At 34.7% G+C, this 11376-nt stretch overlaps 1 protein-coding gene across 1 annotated transcript; it reads right to left on the bottom strand.

Annotated features, from left to right (window-relative positions):
- Window positions 1-128: 128 nt before the first annotated feature.
- Window positions 129-10435, bottom strand: LOC103706025 (selenoprotein family protein). Its single transcript, XM_008789962.5, has 4 exons — window positions 10145-10435; window positions 7365-7423; window positions 4583-4764; window positions 129-457 (listed from the first exon to the last, which is right to left on the bottom strand). The coding sequence occupies exons 1-4, from the start codon at window positions 10308-10310 to the stop codon at window positions 382-384; spliced, it is 483 nt and encodes a 160-aa protein (XP_008788184.3). The 5' UTR covers window positions 10311-10435; the 3' UTR covers window positions 129-381.
- Window positions 10436-11376: the final 941 nt, after the last annotated feature.

Here is an 11376-nt window from a genome sequence, read left to right as displayed (position 1 = left end):
GACTTAAAAAATATCTAAGAAAACTAAAAAAATGACAGTACCTGTTGGAACTCTGCTCATCATAATCTAGTGTAGCCAGTGTCTAATGCCATATCCTACTTGACGTTCTTTCTCAAAATCGGCAAGCATGAGTGAAATATTGTCAGATTAGTCTATCACATAACAAGAACCACAAATCATAGTGTTTTTTGTACTTTAACCTGCTAAATGAAAAATTACAACTGTGCTGTACTAGAATCAAATAAGTGAAAAACAACAGCTTTTTTGCTCCAAGCATGTGTTTTTTTTGCATGCATCAAATCAAATAAATTAGTCGCACATAAATCAGGTAAGGTACGAAGTCTCTGACGTATCATAGAGAAGGAACTTGAAGCATGCCTTTCACTTTTCCACGGTGCCAGGCTTCACCTTCTCTCTCAAGAACTGCCGAATATGCTCGCGCTTCCAATTGTCAATTCTGTTCATTGATGAAATAAATAAAAAATAAGGTTTATTTATGTGCATGTCTAGCAGAACATATGAAATCGTCAACCATGTACACCGGTGACCACCAAAATATAAATTCAAAATGAGTAATGAGTAAATTCTAAAATTCCAGAACATAATAGGCAAGAGGCAATGCAAGCTGCTCAAACAGAAGGTTCATGCTGATGACCTATTTATAATAGAGGTAGCTCAATGTCGTTGGAGTTTAGCAGCTGAGATGTGCAAAAGCTCAAGACTATGGTCCAGAGGGAAATCTAGCTATGTAATAGTGAACTGGGATGATGTACTTATATTGGAGAAAGTGTAATGATGGAGCATACAATCAGTTTCGAAAATGTTGGCTGGATCGAACACCCGAATCTTGGGTGAGAAAAAAGGATGAATGTTACAACCAAGCAAGCCAAATTCCAAGTCTTCTATTAGCTGAACAGCAATAGAAATGTTATTGATACACTGAAATTATTACGAAATAAATGAAGTCCACTAGGTTTGAAGAACCGAAATTTGGTAAAGCAGTTAATTTTGAGATAGAATCAACTATATGATTGCTAACTCCAAACAACAACGAGACAGTACATTTTGTAACAAAGAATAAGGTATAGCAAATCAACAATCAAAAGGCTATAATATGTTGGGTGAAAGATCCAGGACAAGAGGTAGTAAAAATCTTATGACAGGAAGAAAACACTTCAGCACTATCACTAGACATCAGAGCATAATCAGAGCCTTAATACACTGTTGTGTCCTAGCAGTCAGCACCCAAGCTTCTCTTACAAGTCATGAGGGTTAAGAGCAAGCACCATAATATTCATCATTAACCGAAAATACAAAGACCATGGGAGCTGCTCTAAACATTACATGATAAAATTAACCTGATTCAGACTCAAATTAGGACTACTTTTAAAAATCTTTCTTACTCTTTCTTCAATACTACTGTTAAATTCATACAAGGTTATACGATTCATTGAATGTCCATACGACCAAAAAGTCAGTGTCAGCAGCTCTTGGTACTTTTGGAAGAATATTATGCTTACTTATTATTTCTTTGTAAAATTTAGAGTCTTCCTCTGCCCCCTTCAAAAACACATCTCACATGACTATATTCATTCTGAAAGAAGCAATTAGGGATTGATCTTCTTATACGTCGTTTCCACAGAGAAGGAAGCATTATCATTCTTAGTAATTTTAAGATGATGTAACCTGTTGCTTCTTTTGTGTTGTGTGGAGTGGCTTATTGTCCGGATGAACTGCTCTAATGTGTATTTGGGACAAAGACATGTCTGTAGGGATCTTGCACAATCCTTTTAGTATAAGATCAATAATGGCACTAAAAGTTTTCCAAAAATGTTTAGATTTATAACAATAGTGCAAAGATAGGATTCGGAATTAATCCAACAAGGACAAATGATCACATTTCAGTGAAAACTAGAAATGCCAGAAAAATGAAACATTAGGTTAGAACTAGCAAAATAGATAAAGAGTAATAATGAAAAGGTTCTTAAGGAGGAAAAAACCCAATTTAGTGACTTCAAAAAAAAACGGCATGTAATAGTTGCTCAAATTCAAAAAAATACATTGCTTTCCAGTAAATGAAAGAGAATAAATTATGATATTCAATAAACTTAAGTAGTTTTTGATAATTCAGAAAATTTTCTCCAATAGGCGTCTAAGAGGATGACAAACCAAGCCTAATGAGTTAGAAGAAATCAGCATGTGATGACTGTTAAATTCAAAAAAAAAAAAACTTTCAAATAATCAAATAAGTTTTCGTGGAATATTCACAAAAAAATGGCATAACAAATAGTGAATAGACTCCAATTCTAGAAATTTATGAAATAGATGCGGACCGTCATGCGCAAGGATTTGTCTTAAAGGCCACTTGTATCCAGTATAGTTGCTGTTGTGTTAGACTCATACTTTATTCATTTTTTATTTGGTTGATTAGATTATCAAGTTTCCAGCACAAAAAAAATATTAAGCTTCGTTTCTTGTTGCTCGACATGTATCTTAGTTTCTTTTTCTTTTTTTTTGTGTGTTTTTCTCCGATGTACCATATCATTGTTGAGTAAACTATTGGACTACGTTTTTCATTTTAATATGTACCATACAGTACCTTCACATGACAAGCTTATGATTTATTTTAATGTGTTTGTTGAACAGAATATTGGTTTTGTCGTTGTTATTGCAACATGGATTTAAAATATACAGTACAACTTTTGGATTTTATTGTTGATATGCTGATTTATGTATTCATTACTTGTTCATGATATTTTTTTCTAAATAAAACTAGCTGATCAATATCCTGAAATTTAAGATTTTTATTTCTGGGTAAGCCAAGATACTGAATCAACCCAATCCTTCACTTTGGCTAGGTTCTGTCTGGTTCGAATGTTAATTTCAGTTGTGGTTCCAGATATTAAGAACCAATAGATATCAAGTTGATTTCAGTTTAGCCACTAAACCAAGCCAATCTGAACAATATGCAATGCTAATACTTCAACCAGCAAAACTCTCATTTATCCAACACTTTACCAGATGCACTACATTTTAGAATAACTTCAGAAATAGCCTTTGAGCATATCATGCATGAGAAAGAAGAAATTTCCAAAATTATCCAATTTCCTCACTAAGAAATGGGTTAGATAGTTTGTCCCCACCCACCACTCATGCCAGATTAAGTGCACCATATAGGTATTCCAGCAACCACCTTACCTAGTTTTTCATAAAGGCAAGTATGTGACAGACTTCCTACAAGGATCTGAAAGCAAAAGTCCAAGTATTACATCAGATCCACTTTAAGTGTTAATTCCTCATTAATAGAGGAAAACTGAGTGGAGGAAATGTCAAACAATCATACAAGATGTAGTACAAGGTTCCTGGAAGCCAAAAGCTACTCTGAAGTATGAGAAACCACACAAATGACATAGGCTCTCCATAACATTAGGAGGCTAGATTAAAGGCATGGTCAAACCCTATAGGCACAATGATATATCAATAACAGAGCATGCATTCAGCAGTTCTGTAAATTGAAGTAATTAGCAAAAAAATCACCATACTGACCACTCAGAAAACCTGACCGTACATGCCCATAAATGAAACACAAAACAAGACTTAGTAGTTGGAAACTTCTAGTTAGGGTGCTGTAACCTGCTATGGAAACTCATCTATGCCCCAGCTTCCCAAATGCTTTCCTATTCTAATATTTTTGAGAGATCCACTTCTCCATACCCCATCCACATCACATCCCCCCCTTTCCCCACTTCCGGCAACTAAATTGCGAGCTATAGCTAAAATAAGTTGCATTGGTGAAAGTTAAGATGGCAGCTAAACTGATAAAAACCAATTTTCTATATGCCATATTATCACATGATACAACAACCTCACAACACCAGTTAATGAGAAAATCTTATGAGGAAAATGTATAGATATGATTTCAGCTAGAGTTGATAACATAGCACCTAGAGGCACAACCCTTGCTAGAGTTGATAACATAGCACCTAGAGGCACAACACTTGCAACAGGCATTTTTCCCTATGCTATTGTTTTGTTGGTAAATTCCATATGCCATCATCAAGTGATACAGATGTATATTAATACAATCAAATTACAATCGACATAAAGTACTTGGGGCATAATAGTGGTTGAAGTGATGAAAATAGTAACATAAGCTGTTATAGTAACGATGGTTATGATAATAGATTCAGCAGCAAACCAAAGTTTCATAATCACTATTTTATCTACTAAGCTTTATAGCAGCTAAAAGGCAATATAGAGGCACAAGATAACTGGAACTGAAAGGTCATGCAGATAACCATGGTTTATAATGACACGTATTGTCAAACAATCATCTTGAACATATGGTTTAAAATGCTGAACGATCACATATAGCATATAGTTGGAAGTATCAAATCTCAGAATTCACTACAACTAGATGATGGTACTCTGAGAGGCCAATTCTGTAGTAATTTGTAAAAATGAAAAAACAGCCTGCATGCCATCTTGCACCAATAAACCATTATCCAATAGTGCAGCATAACCTCCAAGAAAATTTCCAGGATAATATATACCAGAATAAGAGCAACTTCACTAAACTGACCTTATGGTTTCCTTCTGCTGACCCTCATTGTCAAGCATTATAAGTTTTGGTGGAGAACCATAGGCATATTGAACTTTGATGTAGGGGAATTCATCTTTCTCTTCATCGATGAATGATACAACTTCAGGATAGAACACCAGCTTTCTCATGCATACCTCCAGAATTGCACCAGAGAACGTTACCTGGAATTGCAGTCAAAGTTAGTTACGCAATCATCTTTCAAGGAATAAGAGGGCACTGTATGGTATTTTAGATAGCATGGCTCATCAAATGTGGACAGATTTCAGAAGCAAAGAAGATGTTCCTAATCAGCCCTTGCATAAAGATTGCTATATCCAGCTAATATTAGAATGTTCAGCCTCAAGAACATGCTATCTTGAAGCAGGATTATGAATTCCTTAGATCTGTTAATATCTTACACTTAATATAGACCAGTTGGGGTTAGGGCTGAAAACAGGTTAGATAATATCCAACCATATCTATTTCATATCTGGTTCAGAATGGATTCGGATAGAAATTCTAGTACCTGATCAAATCCAGATATTGATCTGCATACCTATCCACATATTTTGCTGAATCAGGATCTGAATTCGGATAGAAATTCTGATATCCGATTGGATCCGGAGAATCTGGATACCAATCTATAAGTTTTGCTGGATCTGGATCTGGATCTGGATTTTAAAGACTTTTCAAATCCAGATCTGGATATCTGATAAATTCTGATAAAAAATTGCCTTCAAATATTTTTGCATGCATATCTGGAAGAAAAAAATCTAACATGTGGCCAGTTACTTGGATAACAAGCACTCAATCACCAGGCTACAAAATTCAATTTTGTCTTGCAGTGATGGTCTTTTACTTATTTAAACCTCAGTCATGTCATTAGATAGAGTTAGTTCGTGTATGTTATGACGTCACATATTTTAATATTTAATTATTTTCATAAAATCAATCCATTCCCTTGATAAAAATAAAAAATAAATATACATCTTTTTATTCTTTATGATATTTTTTAAAATTTTGTTGTTAAAATATTTAAAAGTATCAATAACTTCTATATATTCCTACATTTGCATATAATTTTTTTTCAAACTCTCTAAAGTAGAAATATTTTTATATATGTTGCACTTAAATAGTGATGGAGGTATTTGATATAGAAAATTTGTTAAATTCATTAACATTTTTATATTATGTATTTTTATTTTAAATAATTTCTAAGTTTTAGTATTTTAAAACCTAGTTGGACTAGTAACCTAAACCCTTGACCGGGTCAATCTCCTTGTGCTATGTCTTAGACCCTTAGTTACCTGTGCATCGCGTAAAACCTAGATAGTGATTTCAGTCCTATTCTTTATAATTATGCCACTTATGTTAGTTTTTGTTATTTGATTTTGTCCAAGATCCAATTACTATTCGAATAATATCCGACTTATATCATATTTGGATAGAAAACATAAATATAACTAATATCCAGCATGCATCCGTAACAGTTAGAACAAATGCAGTTATGCTTAATATCAGACTGATATCCGTCACTATTTAGAACCATATTCGTATTTACTAAAAAATATGGATACAAATATGGATATTACCCATATACAATCCATATTCGATCAGCTTTCAGCTTTAGTTGGGGCTTAATTCGTGACCACAAAATAGCATCATAAATTATTATTCTATGAGCTATAAATATTGCAGAATATCTACACACATTCTCAAATGATTCAGACAAGTTTAATCATGACATTAATGCAATTGTAAGTACCGCATTAGAGTTTGTTTGTAAAAACCTATACATACACTAAATATTAGGATACAACTTGGGGGTTTATATTGCTAGTCGATAGTTAAAACCAAGATCTGCAATCTTGATACTAGGTACCATACCGATATGTTATTGGTTTAGTACAGTACAGTACATACCACGTACTGAAACAAATTTCAAACCATTTTTCACTGTTTATTTTAGTACACCTCGGCATGGATTAGCATGCACCTCAATACAGGGTGGTATGAGTCCTGTACTAGCCCGAATATGAATTCCATAGCACTTTTAACCTAATATGGTATAGTATGCCCCGAACCAGGCGATTCAGGATGCCACAATAGTACATGGTTAAGACTTATTAAGCATCCAAATGAACTACAAGCTCAAAGCAAGGAAGGTGAGTTCCAAAGCATTTCCTTTTTAGTAACATACAAATCAGCAGAGTCCATTGACACTAGAATATAAGTGGCTTTTGGCATTGCCATCATAAAAATGAAAAAGTGTATCTTAGAGAAGCATCATACCAAGGAGACATAGCACTATATTATCTTGCAAACACTCTATCATGTTACGCCATCTAGTATACCATGATACAGAGCTATTGTTTGATAAAGTTAAATTCTGTTAACATAAAGTATATTGGACATGCTGAACACAGTTCCGAGCCACTTACACGAAGCCTTAGCTATATAATTTATTAGCATACCCCATCCACCACGATAGAGTGGGCAATTTTGTTCCATAATAGATACATGAACTGAATAAACAATATAATGCTTATGAATGGCATATTAAGTCTCGTCATCAGAAAGGTCAAAAAATGTCAAGCAAGAAATCAAAATAGTAATGCTGCAAACAGGTTCTGAATAACATTTTCAGTCAATGGCATCAAAAATATGCAATGTAAAACAGTAATTTGCAAGACATAACCATGACACAAAGAGGCAAGAATTTAAAGATTCTAGGAGCAAAATGGTTAACAAAAACAAGGGATAAACATGTGGCACTTCATACCTTACTAATGGAATCATCAGAATCCTCTGAGCAACACTTGAGACAATCTGATACCAATTCTGCAGCCAAAATAGTATTAAACACAATATTTATTTTTATTAGGGTTGTTGACTTTCTAAAAGTCTTCATACATGATGTTTTAATGAATAAATTCTAAGTCATTATGAACTTTGGCATGATTAGAAGCACCAATGACAATGATGAGATATTTAATTAGACAAATTCTTCAAAACACAGATAATTTTCCTGAGAAGAAAGTCACATTTATAATTTGCAAAATAATCGCACACCATGAGTAATTTTTTCCAAGAAAAAATCAGTTAGAATGATATATTTTCAGGAGTCAAGAAGACAAATGCGTACAACCTTATACTAATAGCCTGAGCTTGCAATAAGGTATCAACTATTAATAGGACCTTTGTTGAGAATCTTCAATTTCCCTCATAAGCAAAGTCTCCTTTTAGAAACAAGTCTTATGAAATAATTAAATGAATACATATGGGGTTAGGCAAATGGCCCCAAAATGTAACACTCCCGTATAAGAGATGAGTTTATAACATACTAAGACAGTAATTATGTATAAGCTACATGTCTAATATGGAGGTTCATACGTAGGAAATGCATGTGACAATTAGCCCTTATCCATCTTTCACTATGCAGTAGTATATAGGTCCATCATACTTCAAGGCAATCTATATGGAAGGTCACATCACTGAATATCATAGCTTAACCTTGAGAATTGCCAATAAGCCTTACTCCATCTAACTAGTTCAGCTTTACAAATCAAGGTACAATCCATTAAAATTTAATAGCATATTACAACTAGCTTTCAACCCCCATGTCAACAATCTGTGATCAGTCAAGCTTGAATGGCAAGAAAGGAGACTTCCATGAAATCTATACAAGGCTTTAGCTTGCGGAAAGGCATAGTCTATACTCATGCAACCAATTAGAGACCCTCCAAGATTTCCCTAGGCTTTGAAAGAGTTAGCAAAGAAAGATGAATTTAGTGCAAGGTCTGGATATCATCTGAGGCACAAATTTACAGGCCAAAAAAAAAAAAAGCTGAAACACAATCCCCAAACGAAATATCATGGTTCTTGAGGCAAAAATAGAAGGGAATAACAACACCAAGATGTTATCAATGAACAGAAAGGAAGAAAACCTTGTGAGATTGTGTTTAGAAAGTCCCAAAAAAACATACATGTCCACAACCACAACCATGGAACATTGTCCCAGCTATCTAAGATCAGATTTTGATAATATACACTTAAAATAAAAGATAATAAACAACTTGAGCATGATTTTGGCGGAAGGAAAAACAATTTCCAATAATAAGCGACAGCTCCAAAATGAAAGCAAGTATTCAAAAAGCGATGAAATTCAACAGATTGTGGAGTCACAAATACGTAAATGAACCATTTCTTTTCTGACCATTAATTCACATTCTGAGGGCTATCCTTCTTTTTTTATCAAAGTTCCTGCCATTCAATTTCCAAGAGAGCCGCCTATGAGTTAAAGCTCTTCCAAAATTTGGTAAACTGTCTCCTTGACTTGGAAAGGAAAATGAACACCAACAACCAAGAAACATGAGCCACTAGTAAAACAACATGCTAATTAAACCAAGAAAGATGTATCTTTTTGAATACCAGGAATGGAGCAATTTGATGAAGTTATTGAATGATCCTAAGAAATGTTTGAGGCCGTGCCCAGCAAGAACCCAAGAAACACTATCAACACTTGAGTGGAGACCCTAACTTCGAGCTTGAACATTGGGCAACTCTAGTACTAGAGACGTCTCCACTATTTGATGTACTTTCAGGAATACAGCAGTAGAGGTCTTTGATTGTGAGTCTTCTAAAGGGTGATAGAATGGAGGGGCAAGGATGATTCCATTTATGAAAACCCTAATATAAAGATATTTCCATACGACCAGTTGCCTACAGAAGAAAAATAAAACTAGAAGTTCTATTCCAATTTCAAAACTAATTGTTTTCTTGCGCTTTATCAAAGCTTTACGTTCTTCTGTTAATGTTGATCACTTCTCCCCACCCCCCCTGATCCTGTTCTTTGATAAACGATGTGTATAATCCTCATCGATACTTTTGTTCCTCTACACTTACAAACTTTGATGGAATCGGTTGCTAAGGAAAAGAAATAAATATGCAGACTATGAGCATACTTGTAAGTTACAAGAAATTTTGGACACAATGTCCTAATAAATAAAAATCTTTCAGGCTGTCGCATTGATGACTATACAACAGTACTATCGGCAATCAGATCCAACATACTCCACATCCTGGAGCTGACTAACTGAAGATAACAACAGGTTTGCATATAAGTAGAACAAAAGGAAAAAAAATGCTGGCTTGTGTGCATTACATTAAGAAAAAAGGAAAAATTGACTTTTCCAAGTTCAATCTATGAATAATTTTCAATTTCTACGTAATCAATCAGAAAAATTCCAGCATTCAGCGAGAATTCCAATAATAGGACCCCCAAATACTCATGCGATTATAAAATCACCTCATTGATCCTTAAAATCCCAAGACTACAAATGACCAAGCTCAACTTTTTAACTAAAAAAAAAACCTCGTAATCAATTCCACAATCGAATTATTTAAAAAAAAAAAAATTAAACCCTAGAATTTCAGCTGATCTGACGATTCTACACCAAGCCTGCATTTTGATGATAAATTCCACAAGCCAAGAAGCTCGCTGCACCGGGTTCGAAACAAGGAAGAGAGAGAAAGAGGGGTTAGGATCGGGGAGATCGATACCTTTGTCCTTAACGTAGTCGGCGAAGGTATTGCAATCGGAACACAGGGCGAGACCGGTGAACCCTAGGTTCTCGCACTCCCTCGCGCTGAGCCGCTCGCCGAGCGCCGGCGCGAGAGCCGAGAGGAAGAAGAGTAGGAGAGATAACAGGGCGGCGGATTGGCCCATCTCTCTCGAGCTCTTCTCGGCAAAGTCAGATACGAAGGGAAAAAAGAACGCCACAAACACCCCCTTAGGAGTCGGGGGAAAGTATGACGAAGGGGAGAGCGTAGGGCAGGGAAATTATTGTTTGTTGTTTGGAAAAGATAGTGGGTAATTATGCTTTAGCATTCATCTCGTATTTGGCTTCTGAGAAATTAAGTTTTATTGTTTATATTTTTGGAACAAATTAATATATAGAAAATAATTCTATGATATTTAAATTACTACTAAAAGTAACGTGGGTCTCTTAGAGGATCTCCTAATCATTAAAAAGCAATTACACTTAACTAATTGAGTTCAGGTAATGACCAGAAAAAAAATTAAAGAGGCTATTGATGTATTCTTAAAGGTTGGTTTGAATGTAAAGTGAATAATATGTCAACTAATTGTTGGACGAGACAAGAGTGGTATCACCTAGCGGTGTTGTAAATGGGATGGATCCTTGCTACATCCGTAGCCGAACCCAATTAAAAAATTAAAAAAATTAGATTTGTGTGCAAAATCATCAAAATAAGTAATCTTCAAACTCGTGCCCAAGCTTCATTGATAATCATATTCAAGCTCAATTTTGGGTTTTTAAAAATTTAATTTACCAAGTAATTTTAGCATACCAACCAGACAAGAGTTAACAATTTTCAAAGTTCCTACCGTAGTAATTTGCGGCAGACTACAATAGGAAAGAAGCATAATATAAAAAATAATTAATTATTTGAGTAATATGTTTACTTTTGAAATACATTTAATTTTATTTTATTTTATTTTATTGAAAGAAAATTAAATTCTGGATGTTGGTTAGAATTTTGTAAATAAGATGGCAACGAGTAAAAGTTAAAAAAAGTGTGCATAAGAAAAGGTATAAAATAAGATATGATAATTTCTATGGAAAGTGGCTTGGGGCTGCCAGCTTACGAGGAGAGTGCTGGCAGGAGGGGGCGTTCAGATCACTCCGAGTTGTGTTTAGTGCCCAGAGGTGGAGGAGTCCATCAGTCATGTGTTGCTTGGATGCGAGCGGGCAGTATAGATCTGGAGATGC

This window comes from Phoenix dactylifera, chromosome 2 (assembly GCF_051530095.1).
Source record: "Phoenix dactylifera cultivar Ajwa chromosome 2, Ajwa_hap1_PhDact_Kaust_v1.1, whole genome shotgun sequence".
Classification (NCBI taxonomy): domain Eukaryota; kingdom Viridiplantae; phylum Streptophyta; class Magnoliopsida; order Arecales; family Arecaceae; genus Phoenix; species Phoenix dactylifera.
Note: the sequence above shows the minus strand (reverse complement) of the source record. Positions and strands in the feature narration are given on the sequence as shown.

Excerpts from the sequence above, each read along its gene's own strand:
- LOC103706025 (XM_008789962.5), bottom strand. The coding sequence starts at position 10,310 with ATGGGCCAATCCGCCGCCCTGTTATCTCTCCTACTCTTCTTCCTCTCG. Across the intron at positions 7,424-10,144 it reads CGACTACGTTAAGGACAAAG|AATTGGTATCAGATTGTCTC; the intron begins GTATCGATCTCC and ends TTTTGGCTGCAG. Across the intron at positions 458-4,582 it reads CAGCAGAAGGAAACCATAAG|AATTGACAATTGGAAGCGCG; the intron begins GTCAGTTTAGTG and ends ATCAATGAACAG.